At 54.4% G+C, this 19988-nt stretch overlaps 3 protein-coding genes across 5 annotated transcripts; 1 reads left to right on the top strand and 2 right to left on the bottom strand.

The window, feature by feature from the left end:
• Positions 1-1582: 1582 nt before the first annotated feature.
• Positions 1583-8126, bottom strand: NT5C3B (5'-nucleotidase, cytosolic IIIB). Of its 2 annotated transcripts, XM_054224244.1 has the most exons (9): positions 7976-8126; positions 7605-7703; positions 6084-6153; positions 5561-5607; positions 4986-5071; positions 4731-4820; positions 3516-3678; positions 2460-2660; positions 1583-2142 (listed from the first exon to the last, which is right to left on the bottom strand). In XM_054224244.1, exons 1-9 carry the CDS (start codon positions 7976-7978, stop codon positions 2032-2034), a joined length of 870 nt encoding a protein of 289 aa, XP_054080219.1. In that variant the 5' UTR covers positions 7979-8126; the 3' UTR covers positions 1583-2031. The 2 variants fall into 2 exon arrangements, with proteins under 2 accessions (XP_054080219.1, XP_054080218.1); XM_054224243.1 differs by lacking the exons at positions 7605-7703; positions 7976-8126 and having other exon boundaries at positions 6084-7578.
• A 3085-nt stretch (positions 8127-11211) lies between these two features.
• On the top strand, positions 11212-13577 carry KLHL10 (kelch like family member 10). Its single transcript, XM_054224245.1, has 4 exons — positions 11212-11646; positions 11800-12417; positions 12738-12887; positions 13206-13577. Exons 1-4 carry the CDS (start codon positions 11227-11229, stop codon positions 13575-13577), a joined length of 1560 nt encoding a protein of 519 aa, XP_054080220.1. The 5' UTR covers positions 11212-11226.
• Positions 13578-13769: 192 nt separating this feature from the next.
• Positions 13770-19959, bottom strand: KLHL11 (kelch like family member 11). Of its 2 annotated transcripts, XR_008469849.1 has the most exons (3): positions 19472-19959; positions 16087-19381; positions 13770-14008 (listed from the first exon to the last, which is right to left on the bottom strand). XR_008469849.1 is itself a non-coding variant. In XM_054224236.1 (2 exons), the coding sequence occupies exons 1-2, from the start codon at positions 19942-19944 to the stop codon at positions 17785-17787; spliced, it is 2070 nt and encodes a 689-aa protein (XP_054080211.1). In that variant the 5' UTR covers positions 19945-19959; the 3' UTR covers positions 13770-17784. The 2 variants fall into 2 exon arrangements, 1 of the variants encoding a protein (XP_054080211.1); XM_054224236.1 differs by having other exon boundaries at positions 13770-19381.
• Between the last annotated feature and the right edge of the window lie 29 nt (positions 19960-19988).

Raw genomic sequence — 19988 nt, 5'->3', positions numbered from 1 at the left:
TCCGGCAACAATGGGGACGACCCGGGACTGGGATGCGGAGATGCAGCTGCCAGCTCCGGGGAGGAGAACGGCTCCATCCGCAGCTCCGCGATGCTGGATACAAACCAGCCGGGGCCCAGCTTCAGCCAACGCTTTTATTTCAGCAAGAACAGAGCCTGCGCTCTCAGAAGCGCCTTCGCTCGTCTGTCACGCGGAGGGCAGCGGGGGCTTGACCTGCAGCAGCCCGCAGTCACCGGCCAGCACCGCCCCGTCCGAAGGCGGCAGGGCAGAGCTGCCGACCCGTGCTGGGCCACATCGCGACAGTAACGGCCCCCCCAAGAGCCGTTATCGGAGCTCACCCTGCACCAGCGCAGGCTCCGGCCGCCATCACGGGACGTTGAATGCGGTTCCCCACGTAAGGATCTGAATTTGCCCCTGGCTGCATCAGGGCTGTCGTAGCTTCACTCCTTACGTTCCCGGAGGTAACACGGAAATAAGAACCCAGGTTTCAACCCAGCAGTTTAGGATGGAAACACGGTTAGCTAAACACAGGCTGAGAGAGCTGGGGGGGTTCAGCCTGGAGAAGAGAAGGCTCCGGGGAGACCTTGGAGCCCCTTCCAGTCCCTAAAGGGGCTCCAGGAAGGATGGGGAGGGACTCTGGAGCAGGGAGGGTAATGGTAGGACACGGGGTAACGACCTCAAACTGAAGGAGGGGAGATTTAGATTGGATACCAGGAGAAAATTCTTTACTGTGAGAGTGGGGAGGCGCTGGAACAGGTTGCCCAGGGAAGCTGTGGCTGCCCCATCCCTGGAGGTGTCCAAGGCCGGGCTGGATGAGGCTTGGAGCAGCCTGGGCTGGTGGGAGGTGTCCCTGCCCAGGGCAGGGGGTTGGGACTAGATGATCTTTAAGGTCCCTTCCAACCCAAACCATTCTGTGATTCTGCGAATATTCCTTAAAAACCAAAACGCTGCCATTGGCCTCTCCTTCCCCCGTCCGCACCCCGGGGCTGCAAACACGCGGCCCCGAGCCCCCAGCCCAGCCCTTGCCAGACAGACTCACTGCTCGCCTTGTGCAGCAGCCTCCGATGCGCTCCGTGGGCCTGCAGTGATCGCAGAATCATAGAATCATTTAGGTTGGAAAAGACCCTTGGGATCATCGAGTCCAACCATCAACCCCACTCTACAAAGTTCTCCCCTACACCATATCCCTTAACACCACATCTAAACGAGCCTTAAACACATCCAGGGATGGGGACTCCGCCACCTCCCTGGGCAGCCCATTCCAGTGTCCAACCACTCTTTCCATGAAGAATTTTTTCCTAATGTCCAGCCTAAATCTACCCTGCTGCAGCTTGAAGCCATTCCCTCTTGTTCTATCCTGATGATGGGAAAAAGCCTTTTTTTTTTTTTTTTTTTTTCACAGCACGAGCACGAGGGAGCGTAGTGGGGGTGCGCGGGGGCCTGGGAGCTGCAGGGTTTCTGTGGGGGATGCGGGGCCGGGCGATGCTGCGCCTGGTGGGGCCACAGCAGCCCATCGGTGGGCGGCGACGGAGCTCAGCCCCGGCACTTTGAAGCCCACAGAAAACAGGACGAGAGAGAGAGAGACAGAGAGACTTGTTTCCTTAGACAGGAACATAGTAAAATTAAACAGCTTCCATCTAAAACGGGCCTGTCCTCAAGCCACGGCAAATGATCTCCATTTCTGCGCTCGGCCGCTGAAGCAAGCGCAGAACGTCTCCACCCGAAACATGAAACGGTTTGTTGTGGCCTCAGGCGGTGGTGGGGATGGAGTCCCAGCGGGACGGAGCAGAGCTGGGCAGAGGCGGGGTAAAGGGAATGGAGAGGCTTCCTCCGTCTCCCCGCTCCTGCTGCAGGGCTGACCGAAGGGGGGGTGGCGAGGTCGGGATGTGCACGGCACACGAGAGACGGTGCCCAGCGCCAGGATGGAGCCCAGCAGGTACCAGAAGATCCGCTCCAGCTTCGTCGAGGGAAGGACACTTGCTGCCCAGGCGCCTTGCTGAGGGGCCGGAGCCGGGACGCTGCCTTCCCAGCTCACGTCTCTACGAGGATGTACCGGAGAATCCCATTGACCACATCCAGCGTCTCGTCGCTCTCCAGGACAATGTCGTAAGCGCTCAGGTACTTCTCCCTCCGCTCTTCCACCTGCGGCGCGGCGGGGACGGGGTGGAGAGGAGAGGGCTGTAAGCACCAGCAGCCGAGAGCAAGGATGCCGCACCCACAGCCCTTGCATCTCTTGACGCTACCGAAAAGAGGGGTCAATAACCACCCCGACAACGCCCCAGGGGCACCGGGAGCTCAGCAGACACCCCCAGCTCCCTCCGCACCCCCCACGGGAGCTCATAGGAATTTCTTGCAGCCCCGAATCACTCCGGCAGCTGCCTGCCCCTCTCTGCTGCCCCTCAGGCTTCGCACCTGGGGAAGGCTGGCAGGGAAGCACGAAAACTGCTTCTCACACCCACCTTGTCGTTGAGAAAGCCGATCTTGAGGATGTTCTCCACATTGGGAACGCCGTCTGCCATCGTCAGATCACCCATGGAGTCCCCCAGCAAGATGATGCTCGTCCTAGCGCTCAGCTGCTGGAAATACTCCGTCCCCTGCAGGACGCTGTTGTTCTTGTTGTAGGTGTGGATGAGAGGTGCCTTGAAACGCGTGAGGATTCCCTGCGCGAACAGGACAGACAAGCTGATCCCGCAGCAATCCCTCCGCCGGGCCGCAGCCTCAGGATCTTTTCTGGAGCAGGCAAACAGGGGGGACGCTCACAGGGCACCAGGTCTCACCTCGGAGACACCCTCGAGGAGCCTGGAAACACCTGGAGACAGTCCCCAGGAGTCCCCTTGTTGCAGGGCAAGCCCTTCCCAAAGGTGAGAACAAACCCAAAGGATGGACGTCCTGGAGACCGTGGTCGGGGCTCTGTGCTGCCCTGGAGCCGGCCAGGGGCCACGGAAAGCCACACTCGGGGGAGCCCCAGGGCAGAGCAGTGCCCTTGCAGAAGGCAGGACTGTCACGCTGTCCCGTGCTCCCCCGAGGACAGCCTGTCCCAACACACCACCCGTGGGAACAGAGGCCTTCATTGTAAGAGATGTGCAATTTTCTACTGCGTGCTGGGACTTTTCAGGCTTTAGCACATCAACAAAGGCCTTCCAAGCTGCTTTAAAGGACATCTGGCCTTCAGACCAGGAGAGACCTCTGTGGTTAACTCCATCCTTCCCCTGCACTGGGACGGAGCACACAGCGCTGGACACAGAGACGGCAGCACCCTTCTGCCACCGAAAAGCGCGTTTGGAAGGCGAGGAGTCAGTCCCCAAGATCGCCAGCAGATGCTCAGCTGTTCCTGCATGCTGCCTGCCCACCTTGCCCACGGCTGAGCCAGCTGCCGGTGTGGGCAGGGCAACCTCTAGTGTCGAAATGGGCAGCTTTTAACCTAGCGGTTTCTCAAACGGATCGCAGCCCTCAATTCCAGGCGAACAACTCTCCTCTCCGCAAGCTCAGCGCACGTACAGGACGCAGAAACTCACCTTATCGTCGAAGTCCATGTAGTTGGACACCACGTTGACATTTGAGTAGAAGACGTTGGCCTGACGGATAATCTCTTCAAGGACGTCACCGACGCCAGCGGAGAAGATGAACAGGGGGATGTTGTGCTTATGCAGCTGATCAAATAATTCATTGAATCCATCCCTGGGGCAGAAGCATCCGTTACACAGTATTGCATTACCGCCTCCCAGCTTGCCACCGCTCTCAGCCCAGCTACGAGGCTCCTATTTCCACCCGGGACTTCCCAAACCGAAACGCAGGCGTGAGCTCTGCAAAAAAGCGTGAGGTTTTTGTGGCCGCAGAATTTCTGCGGCCCCAGCGTTTCTGTGGCGGTCGCTGTGCGTGCACGGGGCGGGCGGCAGAACCCCAGACCCTCCTAGCGGGGAGCTGGCACAGGACCACGCAGCGCAGGAGGAATTTGCCCAGCATCTCCCGAACGCATCCAGCTTCTCACCGGGGCACAAGGCGCAGGGTGCCCGCACCCACGAGAGCGGGTGCTGCCAGCCCCCTCAGAAACCATCCGTTAGAAACCTGCGGCAGGTCGGACTGGCTGTGAGGACGATCGGACACACGTGAAACAGTCTCAGTCCGCCAGGACGCGATTTCCACGCAGGAGGAGAACCTGGGCTCGTGAAAACCCAGACAGAAGGCACCGTCTCCTCTCTGAGACTGGCAGCTCACCCAAACCAAGGCTCCCTGAGCCAGTTTTGGGACCGGCGCTGCCAAGGCCAGCGCTTTAACAGCAAGTTTTAGCGTAACAGTTTTGTGCTGTGGGTGGAATTTGATGCTGAGCCAAGGGCCTGGATAAGGCCCAGCAGTTCCAGTGAGTGGCGAGAAGATCTCTTCTGGAAGGGGGGAGCTGCTCGCTGTCCCCTTGCCCTCCCGAGGGGCAGCTGAGGGCTCTGCCCAGCACCCGTCCCCTCGGCTGCTCCCGGCCAAGCCTGGAGGGAGGCGGCAGCGGTTTCTGGGCAGGAAGGAGTCAGCCATGCAGGGAGCGAGCTCGGGCTGCGGTTGCGGCGCTGACTTTCGGCTCTTTCACAATTAGAGCTTGGCCCCAGGAAGGAAGGGAGATTTGCGTCTGCCGCGCTGTGGAGGCTGTGCGCGCAGCGGGGTGAAAGCAAGGAGACCTGCTCGCTCAGTGGCAGGAGAGAAAGGGCCCCCGAGCCCTCGGGGCACAGCGAACCCCGAGCCTGTACCTCAGCATCACGTCCGACTCCCTGACGATCTGGGCTATGTCACCCCTCTGGATCTTCTGCTGTGACAGCAGCTCATGGGCCCTGGTCCACCTAGGGAAAGGAATCAGCGTGAGCTTCCCGGGCAGCAGGAAAAGAACAACTACAACTTCCCGGCATCGACGCCAAGCCTAGAGAGAGTTCAAGCCTCGTGCCTCGTAGCCCTCGGGGCAAGAAGTTGCCAGGACAAGGCCAAGCTCATCACAGACAAGCACTCACCACTCCACCATGAGGGGACGTTTCTCTTCCAGGGTCCGGTTGGGATCGATCTCAATGGGATAGTAATAGTGCAGCAGATCTCTCAGCTGGAGCGTCGTGCAGGTGGAAAAAGAACAGAGTGAACATCATGTCTAAAGAGACTGTAAACAACAAGAAAAAGCATTTCTAAATTCCTCCAGAGCATCACGCCTCCTAATGAAAAGTCCAACCAAAACCGTTTCACTGAAGTCACTGCACTCCGAGCAAATCCGGAGAGCTCGGAGGAAGCGTTAACCCCCCAGCAGCCTGGCTGGCTCTCACGTGCTTCAGATACTGCAGGTACAGACACACACACACACCTTCCGCCCCTTATCAGACGGAAGATGCCCACAGCTGAGCATGCAAATCACATTTCCCTTTTTAACTTCTCCTTCCACCGACACTGGCTGAAAGGCAGCCTGGACACTCGCCCCGCTCTCTGTCCCGGCAGGAAGGCACAGCCTGGAGAGCTGTCACACGAGCCAGTCCGACCTCCTGAGGATGGGTGACAGGGACAAAACACAGAGCTAAGCAGTGCCTTACAAAATGGCACCTACCTTCTTCTTGCCGTCCTCGCTGATAACACGACTGTTATCAAGGATATCTGTAAAGACGATAGAACGCCAGTGTTGTACGCCAGAAACATAAAAAGGCTTTCGAAAAGGGCAGCTATCCTGCATCTGCAGCGCCAGCTCTGCCCGAAAACCAGCCGTGTGGGGCACACCGACCCGAGCACAGCCTCGCCGCGGGGTCTCGCTGCAGCAGCCCCCACCGCGAACCCGCTGCATGCGCTGTCAGGAGGGAGAGAGCAGCGCAGGGCTGGCACGCTGCGGGGTGACGGTGTTCGAGGAGAAGCAGCAAGAGCAGGAGATGGCTTCTGCAGCGGGCTGCGGGGTGCCCGGGGGCCGGCAGCCGCGGCTGCAAGTGGCCAAGGCCCGGAGCTGCACCGAGAGCAAACAGGACGGGGCGGCTGGGCTTGGCCCAGGAGGGAGGCGGAGGGTAAGAGGAGCCGTGGAGACAGAACACAAACACGGAAGACAAACAGAATCAGCAACAGTAAAAACAACGGCTTCGACTCACTGTGCGAAGTGGGGCAGCGTCTGCCGTTGCACCCAAACCTGCTCAGCGTCATGTCGAAGTCAGAAATGACCTGGAAGGCGAGAGAAGACCAAATCTGCGTGTGACCCAGCGTGCTCGGCCTTTGCCGCAGCTTTCCAAGGGTGCTGCTGCCTCCGGGGTGCTCCCCCCTGTGCAGCAGGTCTCCCGCGGGGGTGCAGACCCACAGCGGGGCACAGCGGCGGTGAACCCCGACGCTGCCACCAGCCCTGAACCAGCTGCCTTCATCCGGGACGGCCAGCACCCCTCCCACCCCAGCACTCTTATCAGCACCAAATGGCTTAATCCTGCTGACGTGTTGCCGTGGGTGGAGGGGGGTGTTTGGGGATTGGCTCATATTTATAGTTTGCATAACAGGGAAGAAAAAGGCCCATCCAGGGAGAGCCACCAGCCTGGGCCTCAACCAGAAAGATAGCCCGGTCCTCCCTCTCGTCTCAGTCTTGCAGAATCATAGAATAGTTTGGGCTGGAAAGGACCTTTAAAGGCCATCCAGTCCAAAACCCTACCATGGGCAGGGACATCCAACCAGACCAGGTCGCTCAGAGCCCCGTCCAACCTGGCCTGGGATGTTTCCAGGGATGGGGCATCTCCCACCTCCCTGGGCAACCTGGGCCAGGGGCTCACCACCCCCAGCGTAAAACATTTCTTTCTTAGATCTGGTCTAAATCTTCCCTCTTTTAGTTTAAAGCCATTACCCCTTGTCCCATCACAACAGGCCCTGCTAAAAAGTCCCTCCCCAGCTTTCCTGGAGCCCCTTTAGGGACTGGAAGGGGCTCCAAGGTCTCCCCGGAGCCTTCTCTTCCCCAGGCTGAACCCCCCCAGCTCTCTCAGCCTGTCCTCCCAGCAGAGGGGCTCCAGCTCTCCCAGCATCTCCGGGGCCTCCTCTGGCCCCGCTCCAACAGCTCCGTGTCCTTCTGCTGTTGGTGCCCCAGAGCTGGAGGCAGCACTGCAGGGGGGGTCTCCCCAGAGCGGAGCAGAGGGGCAGAATCCCCCCCCTCGCCCTGCTGCCCACGCTGCTGGGGATGCAGCCCAGGGTGCGTGGGGCTTTCTGGGCTGTGAGCACACATTGCTGGCCTGGCTCATGTTGCTGTACTTGGCCTTGTTGAACTTCATGAGGTTGGCATGGGCCCACCTCTCCAGCCTGTCCAGGTCCCTCTGGATGGCATCCCTCCCCTCCAGGCGCCGATAGCGACACACAGCTTGGTGTTGTTGCCAAACTTGCCAAGGGTGCACTCACTCCCACTGTCCATGACACCAACAAAGATGTTAAACAGCACCAGTCCCAGCACCAACCCCTGAGGGACCCCACTCATCACTGGTCTCCACTTGGACATTGAGCCCTTGACCACAACTCTTTGAGTGTGACTATGCAGCCAGCTCCTTATCCACCGAGAGGTCCATCCATCAGATCCATGCCTCTCCAACCCAGAGACACAAACGGGTGGGTTAGTGCCAAATACTCTGTACAAACGCTTTGCACGGTACCTGCAGTTTGTTCATCCCCTGCTCCTTGATGGCCCGGATTATCCCCATCACACGCTCCGGCTGCTCCATGCGCACCGTGGCTTTCTCCAGCTCAGGCACCTGCAGGCAGAGCCCCCCCCCCGCCCCCGTTCGGTGCCGCCCGCGGGATTCTCGGCAGCTCCTGGGGGACCGATGCCCTCCGGCCCCCGGTGGCTTCTCCAGCTCCCCATCTTCCCCGCGAGGGCCACGCTCCCCTGCCCGGCTCCCTCGGGACCAGTCGTACCCCAGTCTATGCCCCCACCGCCCGCTGCTCCCCACCACAGGCTCCCGGTCCCGGCTCCCGGCTCCCGCACCAGCCCGGCGCCCGCGCCCGGTCCCGGTCCCGCGCTCACCATCGCGCCCGCTCCGCTCCGCTCCGCTCCGGGAAGGGCCTCTCCGCGCCGGGGCCGCGCAGCCGCGGGGAGGAGCCAGGGAGGGGGCGGTGCCAGGACCGGAGGGGGACCGGGGGGGTGCCAGGGGTGCCCGGAGCCGAGGGGTGCCAGGGGATGCCCGGGGCCGGAGCGGAGCTGCCGGTGGTGCCCGGGACCCCTCGGTGCGCTCCGTCCGGGGCTGCGCCTCCGCCCCGCGCCCCAAGCGGCTGCCGGTACCGGCGCTGGCGGTTGCGTTTCCCCCGCAACACGCTCCGAGCCAGGAAGGCGAAAGAGAAAGGAGAGAGAAAGAGGTTGAAAAAAAAAAAACCCACAAAGGTACCTGGCAAGGGCTGTCTTTTTCCTGTCGCGCCTTCCCCAGCGTCGCCGCAAAACTCGTTTCACATAAAACAACTCCACACCGACGGGAAGATGAAAAAGTCCCAAGTGTTTTCCAGGCCACGCTGAGATTTCACAGAGGGGCTCGGTGGCACCCGCGCTACTGCCAGCCACGAGGAAGTGGAGAGGAAAAGCGGGTGGCCATGAGCGAAGGCAGCGAGGAGTCAGCACGGGGCTCCCTGTGTCCCCGCTCTCCCCTCCTTGGCCCCAGCCGGTGCCTCCCAGCCCTCCAAATTCGCAGCTGGTCCAGCAGGGACAGAGTATTGGTGGCTCAGCATGGCCACCAGTGGGACCTGCTCCAAGGGCACTTTGGCAGCCGTCGGTGCCAGCCTTCGGGGGGCTTTACACCCGGGCTAAATAACATGAAACAGCTGCAGGGGGACAACAAGGCTGGGTTTGCTCAGAGCAGCCACCGCCAAGGTGGAGGCGCAGGGGCCAGCGGGCTCTGGGCTGTGGTGAAACGAAGGCTGAGGGCAGCCATGGAGTGAGGGGGCCGGGAGGACCAGGACCCCACCTTCTTTAGGAAGAAGTTCTTTGCACTGAGGGTGGTGAGACACTGGCCCAGGTTGCCCAGAGAGGCGGTGGAGGCCCCATCCCTGGAGACATTCAAGGTCAGGCTGGATGAGGCTCTGAGCATGGAATCACAGAATGGTCTGGGCTGGAAGGGACCTTAAAGATCATCTAGTTCCAACCCCCCTGCCCTGGGGAGGGACACCTCCCACTAGATCAGGCTGCTCAGAGCCCCGTCCAGCCTGGCCTTAAAAAATTCCAGCCACGGGGCTTCCACCACCTCTCTGGGTAACCTGTTCCAGTGTCTCACCACCCTCATGGTGAAGAACTTCTTACTAATGTCCAATCTGAATCGATCCTTCTCTAGTTTTAATCCATTCCCTCTAGTCCTACCATTACCCGACATCCTAAAAAGTCCCTCATCAGCTTTCTTGTAGGCCCCCTTAAGATACTGGTACGCCACAATAAGGTCTCCTCTTTTCCTTAAGGAGCCTTTTTTTCTCCAGACTGAACAACCCCAACTCCCTCAGTCTGTCTTCATAGGAGAGGTGCTCCAGCCCTTTGATCATCCTCGTGGCCCTTCTCTGGACAGGCTCCAGCACGTCCATATCTCTCTTTTAGTAGGGGCTCCAGAACTGGATGCAGTACTCCAGGTGGGGTCTCACGAGAGTGGAGCAGAGAGGGAGAATCACCTCCCTCGACCTGCTGGCCACACTTTTCTTGATGCAGCCCAGGACACGATTGGCTTTCTGGGCTGCAAATGTGCGCTGACGGCTCATGTTGAGCCTCTTGTCTACCAGCACCCCCAAGTCCTTTTCTTCAGGGCTGCTCTCAAGCCAGTCACTGCCCGGCCTATATCAGTGCTTGAGATTGCCCCGACCCAGATGGAGGACCCTGCACTTGGTCTTGTTGAACTCCATGAGGCTGGCATGGGCCCACCTCTCCAGCCTGTCAAGGTCCCTCTGGATGGCATCCCTTCCCTCCAGTGTGTCAGCCACCCCACACAGCTTGGTGTTGTCGGCAAACTTGCTGAGGGTGCACTCTATGCCACTGTCCACATCGCTGACGATGTTAAACAAGACCGGTCCCAGTACTGATCCTTGAGGGACTCCACTTGTCACTGGCCTCCACTTGGACACGGACAGATTGACAGCCACTCTTCAGGTGCGGCCGTCAAGCCAGTTCGTTATCCACTGAATTGTCCATCCATCAAACCCATATTTTATCAACTTGGAGACCAGGATGTCATGCAGCACAGTGTCAAAGGCTTTGCAACCTGATCTAGTTGAAGATGTCCCTGCTTACTGCAGGGAGGAGTTGGACTAGATGACCTTTAGAGGTCCTTTCCAACCCAACATATTCCATGATTCTACGATCACCTGCAGAGGGGCTCTCAGCCACCCCCGGGTCCCCCCACATCTCTGAGGTCACTGTGGACTGTATTCCAGAACCACCAGACAGGCAGAGTTTCCAAGACGATGGTGGAGAGCAAGGGCAAAGCCCTGGGGCACCTCAGGGAGAAGCACCTTCCACTGCCTTGGGCCTTGACGCGTGCGACGGCTCGGCTCCTCCCGGGTATTCATCCTCCATCATGGAGAGGAAGATGAGCGCTATGGCTTGTGCCGTCTTCAATGAGCTTCGCCTGGAAGGGAAACTCTGCGACGTGACCATCAGCGTGGACGGTGTGGAATTCAATGCCCACAAGAACATCCTCTGCAGCTGCAGCCACTATTTCAGGTGGGTGTTTGAAACAAGAGGGCATGGGGACAAGCAGGATTCCCCAGGCTGTGTCACGCTGCCTTAGTGCATCTCCAGTGCCTCCCTTGGCACTACAACTCCCCTCCAGCAGCTCCCCATAGTCCCGGTACCTGCCGGGGCACCAGGACTCATTCACAACCTGGGATGGAAGAGCAGCGCTGGAAGCGGTGTCTGGCGAAGCCCCAGATGCGGTGCGGGGCTGGAGCGTGGCCAGCCGGGCTCGTCCGTGAGCTTTTCCTGCCCCGCACACCACCACTCTGCTGTCCTTGTTGAAGCAGGGTGGCCACTCGCCCTGTGGCACTCTGTCCACAGCCAGGGGCTGTGACTCCTTTCTAAAATAACCAGCTCGTAAAACACGAATTAATAAACTCCACGGCCTCCCAGCAGGGCTGCTGCAACTGCCCAACTCGGGGCATGGGGTAGGGGGCTTGGGGGACAACGGGGTCAGGGTTTAGTGCAGCAAAGCTGCTCTCCCCCCAGCACGGCATGGTTTTTTCAGGGCTTTGTTTGCCAGCAACTGGAGCGACACAGAGAGGAGAGTCTATAAGATCGAGGGCACCTCACCTGAAATGATGCGCCTCATCATTGAGTACGCCTACATCAGGACAGTACCAGTCACAGCTGACAACGTTCAAAGTTTGTTGACCGCAGCTGACCAGTTCAACGTCATGGGCATCGTGAGACTCTGCTGCGAGTTCTTATATTCCCAGATGTGCTCAGAAAATTGCGTTGGCATCTACAGACTCTCAGACTATTGCTACTGCCCCGAACTGCGAGAAGCAGCCCGCGTGTTCATCCTCCATCACTTTGAGGAGGTGACCAGGCTTTCTACGGAGTTTCTAGACCTCTCCATTGAGGAGTTCACCCACATCCTGGAGAAGGATGAGCTCAATGTGAGACAAGAAGAAACTGTGTTCGAGGCCATTCTGAAGTGGATTGATCACGCCCCGCAGGACCGCAGGCAGCACATTGCAGTCCTGCTGGGCAAGGTGGGTGCTGGCCCAGCCCCCGGGTCCTCTACTGAGCTTTGGACCACACTGGAGCCTGAAGGCAAAGCCGCTCAGCATCGGAGCCTTCCACAACGGGTACCAGGGTCTAAAGCACCCGCATTAATATTCTAACCTCCTTTTTGCATTTGTCAGGTGAGACTGGCACTGATGCACGCAGATTATTTCATGAACAATGTCAAAACACACCAGTACGTGCAGGACAACGAGGAATGCAAAGCTCTCATCATAAAAGCCCTGACGGAAATGTACAACCTTGATATGTATGGCCAATCCTTTTCTGATTTCACCCACCTGCTCACCCGTCCGCGCCTGCCCTGCGCCGTCCTGTTTGCTGTCGGAGGCTGGAGCGGGGGGAGCCCAACCAACGCCATCGAGACCTACGATTCCCGGGCAGACCAGTGGGTGAACGTCACGTGCGAGCAGGAAAGCCCCCTTGCCTATCACGGCACTGCTTATTTTAACGGCTTTGTCTACGTCGTCGGGGGATTTGACAGCATGGATTACTTCAGCAGCGTCAAGCGGTTCGACCCGCTGAGCAAAACGTGGCAGCAGGTTGCCCCCATGCACTCGCGGCGCTGCTACGTCAGCGTCGCCGTTCTCAACGACTTCCTCTACGCCATGGGGGGTTTTGACGGACAGACGCGCCTTAACACAGCGGAACGGTACCAGCCCGAGACAAACCAGTGGACGCTCATTGCCCCCATGCACGAGAGGAGAAGTGACGCAAGTGCGACCACGCTGCACGAAAAGGTAAATGGAACGCAGTTAAGGTTGGAGTGTGGGGAGAAGGACAAGGAACCAAACGCAGCATCACACAGCGAGCGAGCGCCTGTCCTGTCCTGTGGCATGGACCCGGGCAGGGACTCCCATGGAGCTCAGCCAGGGAGAAACACAGCTACCGCTCCCAGTTTGTCATCTAAAGAGAAAAGTGGTAAAAAAATACCCCGCAAAAATCCCAAACAAACAAACAACTCCCCCCAAAACCCAGCCAGACCATTCATTTTCTCCTCGATGTCTCCTCCCCCGAGGGTCTCTCTGCCCTGCTCACCCACTTTCCCTCCTGCCAACAGGTGTATATCTGTGGAGGGTTCAACGGAACCGAATGCCTGATCACAGCCGAAGCGTACAACGCCACCACGCACCAATGGACCCTGATCGCCCCGATGAACAGCAGGAGGAGTGGAGTAGGAGTGATTGCGTACGGAAACCAAGTGTATGCGGTAAGGCAGCAGCGGCACCTCTGCCCTAACACCGCCCAGCACCTGCACTCCTTCTTTTGCCTCATCGGCATTTCCTAGATTTGCAGCCTGGCCATTTGCTTCTAAGGGAGATTTAGGGAAGAAAGTGAGAGCCAGGACGGTCGCTTTTCCTCCCGAGGATATTATCACCTGCACAGTTTAGGTTTTGGAAAACATGTGGATAATTGTTAAGCAGCTGCAGCAAAGACATGACTTACAACCAGGCACCATCCGACTTGTGCGCACAACGGTTTCGGTGAGGGAAGGCTCATTTCAACTCTGTACCTTTGGCATTCCCAGGTCGGGGGATTCGATGGAGTCAACCGCCTTCGCAGCGCGGAAGCTTACAACCCCCTTGCCAACACATGGCGCAACATCCCCAACATGTTCAGTCCTCGCAGCAACTTTGGCATTGAGGTGGTGGATGACCTTTTGGTTGTGGCTGGTGGCTTTAACGGCTTTACTACTGTTTCCCACGTGGAGTGTTATGATGAAAACGCTGACGCGTGGTACGATATTGAGGACATGAGCATCAACCGCAGCGCTCTGAGCTGCTGTGTGGTGCCAGCTCTAGCGAACATCAGGGAGTACGTGGCCAGACGAGACTACTACGTGGACACATCTTCAAGGGAAGTCGGGGTCATTTCTTCAACAAGTAGCCTGCCTGTATAAACAGCTCCACTCAGGTAATAAACTCTTTTGAGCAGGAAGTGAATGTAGTCACTTATTCAAAAAAAACCCAACCACAATTGATACAGGCCTAAAGAATCACTACCGCTGAAAACTTGCATTCTATGGCACCACAAAACGTGCACATCAGCCACAGCCTACGTAGCAACTTCAAAAACCAAAGGGACACCAGAATGCTAGAGAAATAAAAGGTTTATTTTCATTCATTCATTCACTTATTACAATAAACTTTAGTACAGTGTACTGAAGGGAAAGAACATTACAGTAGGGTTTGTTTCCAACGGCCTCTACACACTTACTACTTGACCTCACTGGAAGGAAGTACAGGAGTGCTGCTTCCCCGAGCCATCTGCTGAAGTCTACATTACTAGCGACAGGAGGGTACAGCTGCCGTGCCCCACAGTGACATGGACCTATGAGGAGTATCTGATTCTTAATGGTCTTCAAACATCTCATTAGTTCCGCACTTTGCATTCACACTAGCAATAAGATTAGATCCCCAGGAGCACCTGTTGGATCAGACTTCCGCTCAGGGCTGTCAAATTAGAGATAGGATTTATACCTGCACATAATGTGGGCATAACTGAAAATAAATCCATTTATTTTAAGCTTGCTTGTTTAAGCCCACTAAATGTTACACCATACTCTTACAAGGTTCTGTTAAAAAGAACCTAAAAAGTTGTAATTCTTTGTGACTCAGTTTGCCAGCAGCGATCAGTCTGTTCCATGACAGACAAATTGAGCCAATAGTTCTGATTTAACATTTACTGTAATGGAGAAAAATTATATTGAACTAGTATAGCAGAATGCTTGGCAGAGTTATTCATAATGCATGCTAAAATGCTGGCATGCTTTCTTCATTTTTGGAGTGGTATCCTACTCTGTGCAAGAGAAAGTCTTCTCAAAAAGACATACAAACCCAGCATACTAACAGAGTATTCAGGTAGTTATAAAATATTATGTCCACATACGGCACCTAGGAATTGATACGATGACCGCCAAGTGCTAGGCAGGAAGTGTCCTACTCCACCAACACTATGAGCAGAAAGACAAGGACGTGAAACATGCGTTCCGTGGCACGTGTTCAGTACCAGTATAGAGGTACGATTGTCATCAGGAGAGGAAAAACTCCACCTGATGTTCCTTCACATGAGGAAGGCCAAAAGTCAACCCGCTAACTGAATACTTAACTGAATACATACCAGGATCTTACTGACACTTAACGAGCCATTAGAAACATACCGAAAAAATTCCCAGGCTTTTGTTTAGAGCATCATTTTATAAACACCCAGCAAGCTATGGCAGTCAAGGGCCACATGGGATTTGGTATGCGATTCGCAGGTTTGTGGGCTAAATTACAGCCAGAGTCAATAATGCAATTCTTCCGCATACCTACAGGTGATACGACGGACAGTTACACTTGTCAGTTAAAAACTATGTGCAATGCAATTGGTCCGCTTCAAGTCAAGGCTAAAATAACCCCAACTACGTAAAAATATCATAAAATTGGCATAGCAAACATTAGAGCAAACCGGTGCTGTCACAGTGCCCACCACTCACCATGCAAACAGAGATATCGTGCAGCACATACAGAATCATGGCTGGCATTCACAAGTTAGCTCTCTAGAACCTAAGCTGTTCTGACATTGTCTTTGAGTGGAATGTTTTCAGTAAACTATACAGCTTCTACATCAGCCAAAAGTTCTCATGGTGAGTGCAGTATCAATTTTGCTTCAAGAGTGCAAGAAGCTTGTTCTTGCATCTAACTTTGTGGCATGCTGCCACACATCAAACTATTTGGTTCGTATTCCAACTGAAATAATAATCTTGCTATTTCTCCCTACAAATGGTCCGTTTTTGTTGACAGACTACAAGAGGGCTTTTACAGGGCCTGTTAAATCCCTACAGGAAAGTCAGGGGATGGAGGATGTAAACTCTTCTCCGTTGCTTCTGTGCAGAGTCTGGTAAAGTATCTTAAAATCAGCTCCCACAAATGTAAGTTATATCAGCGGTTTTAGTACTAAAGCTGCGAGGCATTTTCACACTTCTATTCACAAACCCTGCTGTAGGGGCAGTAATTCTTAAACTACTCCAGCCAAATCTGCAAGAGCTCATGGGCCACACTCCACTGATTAACCCCTCGCTCACAGGCCTGCATGGGCTGGTTTGTAACAGCCGCCGCTGGACATCAGGCTTACACCTGAACAAGCTCACCTATTTCCTCTCTTGCATTAGGCCGGCATCATACAATTTAATCTGCTCTAACAACCCAATGGGTGAATAAAATACAACACGGTTACCCCAGATGAGCAAATTGAGACTAAACTGGTCAGATTTTCAAGCTGTGTGTTTGTTTTAAATAAGGCTAGATTATTCTATTACACAAAGACAACTTATCGATATCAAAAGTGGCAAGTGAACTGCAACGTGGAGTGTTAAGGGATGTACACATCAGAGAAACCTTTACACACTATGTGGTTTAAAGACTTACCCGGTGTTTCAGATATGATCTAGGTTGCCTGCTGAATTGGAAAATGAGAAGTATCAGCTCAGTAAGCTAAACAATTAAAAAAACAAAACAAAAAACCAAACTGTTTAGAAGTTCTTTTGCAAAGAAGTTACCCACATCAAAACCACCAGCAAATCATCATACGAACCAAAGACAGTCAACAGATTCTCCAACAACATTTGGCTACACCAAGTTTGGAACACCCTGGTTACTCCTCCCTTTCCCTTCCCTGTGATCCTGAGTTCGGTTGCGTGTGAAAACCTGAAACATTCCAATGAAGGGAAGGACGGGGAAGAAAAGGAGGTAGGAAGGATGCACTGAATCCGCTAGTAACCAAAACCATCCTGGAGCTCCTCAGGTCAGGGAGGAGTGTTCAGTGTGACAGTTAACTAAGAGGCAGCGATACTCCAAAGGGAATATTCCACATTCTGTTCCTTGGGAGTACAGCAGTAAGCAAACCAGAGCCAACCAGGGCACTGATTTATGTAAAACCACCTCAAAATGCCAACAGGTATTTAAATCAGCTTTAATCTTACTGCCACAGTAAGAGGGGAAGTTAAAACATTCAGAGACTATGGAAACACAACTACCTCACTTCGAGAGGAACACCCAAGTGCCGATTTGTTAAGGAGCACTGCAGCACAGCTGCTGTAAGCTTCCAGGGAAGGAATACTGAAGGCAAAAGGGTACTGATTGTCAAAGACAGGCCGGAAACAGGCTCGCAGGGGTTTTCTCATCACTTTTTCATTAGAATTAAAACGCAGGCAACATTTGAGAAAGGATCTATAAGTAGCTCAGGTTCCAATCTGTTACTGTGAAAGAATCTCATTCTTACTAATCCACACTGATAGAAATGAGTAGTCAGTGTTGGTGGGTGGCTACTTTGCTGGTTTTCACTCCTTTTATCAGGCTGATTGCTGACCCAAGTTTCTCATGAAGCTGTCAAAGACAAACTCAAAGCATCTTCAGATATACCTAAAAAAAATCTACTGCCTCAAGTTCTCTGTTTTAGCAAGTGGCTGATGTTCTACCAATTACCCATTTATAAACAAACTCTGCAGCCTTTCTAGACCCCATACGGATACAAAATATTTGATACACATAGAAACATCCTGAAGTAATTTTATAAAGAAAGATTGTGCTTTTGTTTTCAGATATAGTTATAACCATTGCACTTGCCTCCAACGTGGGAAAGCTAAGTACACTAACACCAAATATATGTGAAGTTTAGTCACTGAGAAGTAGAGAATCAAAGGAATGTCAATATGTAAGTGCAAATAAAACAGGTGCTTTCAAGCACACACAAATGTAACCACTAAATTATTGAGATCTTTGATTTTCAAAATAGAACCATTAGAGGCTAACTCTACAGAAATCCTTGAAAACAAAGATCTGAACAGAAAAATAACAGACTTAATGTTCCTGGAGATATTTCACAGCCCGTTACAGGCTACAGTTCTTCCCTGGGCACCATTAAATAATGTTGGATTGGATTCATGTAGTTTCTCAATTCCCATCCACCCTCAATTTCTGATTCTTAATTTTCAGTAAATAAAAGATGCTGGTTTTACACACCAAATCCAATCAACACCCTCATGTCTTATAAAGACATATTAAGCCGAACAAAATGGTTTAGCACAGTATTTCCTAGATTCCCCAGGAGGAGTGTCACTCCATAAACTAGCACTCAATCTGCGAGCGTGGCATTCTCCGTAAGCTTAGGGAGTGTCGGTGCATTTCCTGCATCTGCCTTTCCTGCATTTGCCTTATTCTATCTTTTTGCCACATCAAATTTTGTGGCATGGGGTATCTTTGTGTTCCCTGCAAGCACCTGAAGGGAATTCTCACGTGGCAGGCTGTTGCTCTGCAGCGAGGCTGAGGCATAGGAGGCAAAAGCATCCAGCGCTTTCTCTCAGCACAGTAACGATAGGCCTCTTTCCTGTATTGCTTGTCAATATCATCACTGTTCTTCCACCCCCCAATGATGAAAACATCATCTTTATAATAACAAATAGCTGCTCCTTCAATGCTAAGCACCTCTGGGGGTAAGCTTTCCAGAATCTCATCCGAGGCCCTCCCAGAGATCTTTACCTTAGCTTCCTCATTATCTATAGGGTAACTCTTGGGGCAGCACGATGCTGTATGGTAAAAGTTTGTGTTAGCGACAGACATTTGAAAAGAGCAATAGTTATCAATGAGCGGCAAAGACTCCACATCCTGCCACTGCCTTGTTTCAGCATCGTATCTGATAATAACCGCCCTCAAGCCATCTTCGCTACCACTGTCAACCGGGGTACGAGCAGCAACATAAACAAACCGGTCTTCAACAGAAACAGCTTTGACATCACGAAGAATCTTTGGTGCTGACTCCAAGTTAAGCCATTTATCTTGTTCGGGATTATAAATGGCCACATCTTTAAAGCCAGGACTGAAATTGCCATGTCCACCAATACTGTACAAATTTCCTTTAACTTCAGTAAGGCCAAAAGAATGCTTCCTGGTTATTAGATTTGAGACCTGCTCCCAAATATTCCTGTTTGGATTGTACCTTTCTACCGTCTTGGCAAACCCTGGTTCCATGGAGCCAGCCACATAAACATAAGATTCTGTCACAGCAACAGCATGCCCATCAAGATGATTATGTATGTGCGGTAAGTTTACCCACCTATCTTCATCGATGAAATACCCTACGCACTCACTTAAGTAATCTCCTCCCTCCGACACACCACCAATCACCATAATGACATCCATGTTTTGTCCAAAACGCGGCAACAACGTTACCGGACAAGCGGAATGTTGTAGATTACCGGACTGCAAGTTCTCAGACCGCAAGGCATGACTCTCCACGGCTTCAGACACTAATTTAACACAGGCTTCGTTACTCGATACCAGCCTTTCCGATTTGACGTGGCGAGTAAGGTAAGTGGGTTTCATCTGAGACAATCTAAGCAGTTTAAAGAGATCTTCAAAGTACCTCTCTCTTTCCTCAGGTTTTTTCTGAACCCACTTCAAAACAGTCTCAAAGAGGATTTCTTCAGAGTCCACTGTGATCTCCGGGTCTGAGAGCCAGTCTCGGATGAGGTGAAAGGGCAAAGTGTAGAACTCCTCATCTTGGATAACTTTGTGGAAGTTTCTCCTGATCATATCCTGAGCTTTGAGGGCCAGCTGATTCAAGGAATACATGTGGGCTAAGCTGTGCACCGCAACACAGTTGGAGAGGTTGAGTTTCTTCTTCAGAAACTCTCCACAGAACTCTTTTAACCGGGTCAGCAGAAACCTGCAGAACAAACGAACAGGGGTGATGTCGGGGCCCAGCTGCCGCCGGTCCGGTGGCTTCCAGCCCCCCCGGGCCGCGGGCCCCGCTCACCTGTCCGCCATCTCCAGCACCTCGTGGACGTTGCCGGGGCTGACGCGGATGGTGCCGGTGTACATGAAGCCGACGACGGCCTCCACCGTGTCGGGGTCGGGGCCGCCCTCCGAGTTCCACTTCTGCAGCTCCACGCGGCCCGAGCGCGACTCCGCGAACCCCCCCGAGAGCAGCGGCGTGAAGTACTCGGTAGCGGCGGCCAGCACGGAGCGGTGCGCTCGGTACTCGCGGGCCGTCCCGGGCCGCCCGCCGCCGAAGGCCAGAGTGATGTCGCAGTAAAGGCCGTGGCGGCGCTGCTCGTTCTGCCGCCAGGCCAGGTCGGAGCAGTGCGCCGGGCACCCGAACTCCTCCGCCTCCGCCTCCCCGTCCGCCCCGCCGCCGCGCGGGCCCCCGCCCTCCGCCTCCGCCGCCGGCGGGCCGGGGCCCGGCTGCGGCTGAGGGGAGGCCGCGGCCGCCGCCATCTTGTCCGACATGGCGGGTGGCGGCCAGTGCGTCTGCGAGCGAGGCGCTGCCCCCT

The sequence above is a fragment of the Rissa tridactyla genome, chromosome 19 (assembly GCF_028500815.1).
Source record: "Rissa tridactyla isolate bRisTri1 chromosome 19, bRisTri1.patW.cur.20221130, whole genome shotgun sequence".
In the NCBI taxonomy this organism is placed as follows: Eukaryota; Metazoa; Chordata; class Aves; order Charadriiformes; family Laridae; genus Rissa; species Rissa tridactyla.
Note: the sequence above shows the minus strand (reverse complement) of the source record. Positions and strands in the feature narration are given on the sequence as shown.